Below are 2,905 nucleotides of genomic sequence, written 5' to 3'. Positions count from 1 at the left end.
CTGTGCTTGGCACACGCCCTCTCCCCCCGCCTCCCCCTCTCCCCAGATTGGCTCCCAACGCGGAAGGCCCGGGCTCTCTGCTGGCTGCCGTGCGCACCAGTGAGAAGTGCCTGCGCGCCTGACGGACACGTCGGGAGCCTCCAATCGCAGCTTGCAGAGGCAGCGGCAGGACGCGCGCTATAAAAAGCGGTGGCAGGCGGCTCCGGCTTCATTCTGGCCGCGAGCAGGCAGCTGCACGGAGGAGGTGGCGAGCGCAAGCAGAGCCTTCCCGCAGCCCGGTGCCTGTGCGCGCGCGCATCCCGCTTTCCCAGGGCAAGGCGGCTGGCTGGCTGGCTGGCTGTGCACTCCCTCCTCCAGCATGAAAGCGTTCAGCCCGGTGCGATCCGTGCGGAAGAACAGCCTCTCGGAGCACAGCCTGGGAATATCCCGTAGCAAGACCCCCGTGGACGACCCCATGAGTTTGCTGTACAACATGAACGACTGCTACTCCAAGCTGAAGGAGTTGGTGCCCAGCATCCCCCAGAACAAGAAAGTCAGCAAGATGGAAATCCTGCAGCACGTCATCGACTACATCTTGGACCTGCAGATCGCGCTGGACACCCACCCCAGCATCGTCAACCTCCACCACCAGAGGCCGGCCCAGAGCCCTGCCTCCAGGACCCCGCTGACCACCCTGAACACAGACATCAGCATCCTGTCCTTACAGGTAAGTGTCCCGGGCTGACCTCTCCCCGCGCTCTCACCTCTGGCTCCCAAGAGGATTTTGATTAACGCTGCTGGTCTTGGTCTGGGGGGGAGGCATGGCTGGATAATTTGCTTGAAGAAAAAAAGCATTCGGAGATACACCTTTGGTTCCTTAGATGGTTCCTTTGGTTCAGGCTCATGTCACCTATTGTTGGCCAATAGACATTATTACTGGTCACGTTCCAGTGACTTGTAATCTTGAGTACTTCATATGCTCCCTTGAACAGTTAAGCATCTTACCTCTCTCTCTCCACCTCCCTTCTTCTCTCCCCCCCCCTTTTGCAGGCAGCTGAATTCCCTTCAGAGTTAATGTCAAATGACAGCAAAGCACTGTGTGGCTAAATGAATTGGTAAGTGCTCAGTTTTGGTTTTTGAAATATGTTGCCAGGTTGGAGGCATGGAAGTGTGTGGGGGGGCACTGAGACTGACTCAGTGTCACTGATCATCCTCAGAAAATAGAGCAAAGAGGATTGATTTTTCTGTTTGTGACATAGGGACACATTTTGGCTTCAGGATAGATGTGTACAGAAGTTGTGTATTCAAGCGTTGTCTGCTGTAAGTTTGGGGGCAGTTGCGGTCTCAAAACCTAGCCTCACAGGACAGGGAAACTGACCTTGCAATATAGAAGTGTGCTTGGACTCTGTTAGAGAAATTGTGTCCAAATGATTGCGCCAGGAGGCAGGGTGCTTCCTTGCAGCACTGCAGATCATAAAGTGAGTTGTCCCCCTTTCTGTCAGCCCCCCCAGGTATATGATTGTTTCATTCGTACTGAGGAGCCTCTCTCTCTCTGACTGTTCATTTATGTGCACATGCTGCATCCGGACGCCAGGGTTTGCCCAATCTTTGAGTGTTTGGTTAAATGTTCAAACTGTGGCTTCCTCTCTGGCGCCAGTCTGTCCGGATCTCTGCCCTGTTAGCATTCTTCTAAATATGCCTCTCTTCAATCTTTTGCAGGTGTTTGCTGACTTTTTTTTTTTTGCACAAGAAGAGACAGCTTTTTTTGTGAGTTGCTGATTCTGGTTTTCAGCTGTATCTGGAGGGGAAATCCATATCCAAGCAAATGGACATTTTGAGGAAAAAAGCAGTGGACACCATCTCCCCTCCCCTCTTCTACAACATGGACTAACTAATCTTTTAACTATTTATGAAGAGACTTTTAAATGCCCTTTCCCTAGTTGGAAGGCTTCAGTTATATACTATTCCCACAACGGGGAGTGAAATGAAATGTAAAAAAACTCATAAGGAATTTCCCATTTTAAAGCAGACTTTGCCTTTTTTCCTCCAAAGGTGGAGCGTGAGTACTAGAAGGATTAGTGTTCAGTTTTTCAATGAAGTCTGTCAAAAATTATCCTTTTTTGACACAAACCTAGGACTGAATGCTGTGTATATATTTATATATAAATATGGGAATGAAACTTTGAAACTCTTTAATTAGAGTTTTCTTGTATAGTAGCAGAAATGTTTGTTTCTGCAAAAAGTGTAATGATGTACGTAATCATGCTAAACTTTTTATAAAAGTTTAGTTGTAAACTTAACCTTTTTTTATACAAAAATCAAAATAAATCATGTGTGTTTATTGAACAGCTTGCTTGCTTTATTCAGAGGGACCAACAGTTTGACTTTAATTTAAAACCATAAATGAACATGATTAACTAGATCATGCAGTTAAAATATATAATGTATGTAATAAAGCTACTTGCAATGCTCTTGTAAGTTTGCAAAAAAAAATTTTTTTTTAGAATGTATGTCAAATTTTCTAGCCTGTCAGCTTCTAAACTCTTGGTGGAGAAATTGCTTAAGTAATTACCTGGAGAACTACTTGAAGTTGTAAAGCTTTGGAAAAATATCAAAATTCAGCTAGACAAGATAAATTTGTTTGGTCTCTTTTTACTTCTTGTTTGACTTTCTGTGAACTTCTCAAAGTGACTGCTACAACTCTAGTAAACTTGCTTTTGTGGGTAATTATGCACAACTTGCAGATGGCTGTTAATTTCCCAACCACTCAATTCCTGCAAAGCCTTTTAATGACAAATTTGATGAAGCACCATCACAAAATTCAAAGCCTGTGCATTATTTTGAAGGAAAAGGGTATTAGTTAATCAGTTGCAGCAGCAGCTTCCCTTTGACTGAGCTGTTGAGAAATGAAAGTCACCCTCGTGTT

General features: G+C 45.7%; 1 protein-coding gene across 1 annotated transcript; it reads left to right on the top strand.

Annotated features, from left to right (window-relative positions):
• Positions 1-225: 225 nt before the first annotated feature.
• On the top strand, positions 226-2,670 carry ID2 (inhibitor of DNA binding 2). The gene is made up of 3 exons (XM_066640217.1): positions 226-706; positions 1,030-1,094; positions 1,699-2,670. The coding sequence occupies exons 1-2, from the start codon at positions 359-361 to the stop codon at positions 1,084-1,086; spliced, it is 405 nt and encodes a 134-aa protein (XP_066496314.1). The 5' UTR covers positions 226-358; the 3' UTR covers positions 1,087-1,094; positions 1,699-2,670.
• Positions 2,671-2,905: the final 235 nt, after the last annotated feature.

This window comes from Tiliqua scincoides, chromosome 1 (genome assembly GCF_035046505.1).
Source record: "Tiliqua scincoides isolate rTilSci1 chromosome 1, rTilSci1.hap2, whole genome shotgun sequence".
In the NCBI taxonomy this organism is placed as follows: Eukaryota; Metazoa; Chordata; class Lepidosauria; order Squamata; family Scincidae; genus Tiliqua; species Tiliqua scincoides.
Note: the sequence above shows the minus strand (reverse complement) of the source record. Positions and strands in the feature narration are given on the sequence as shown.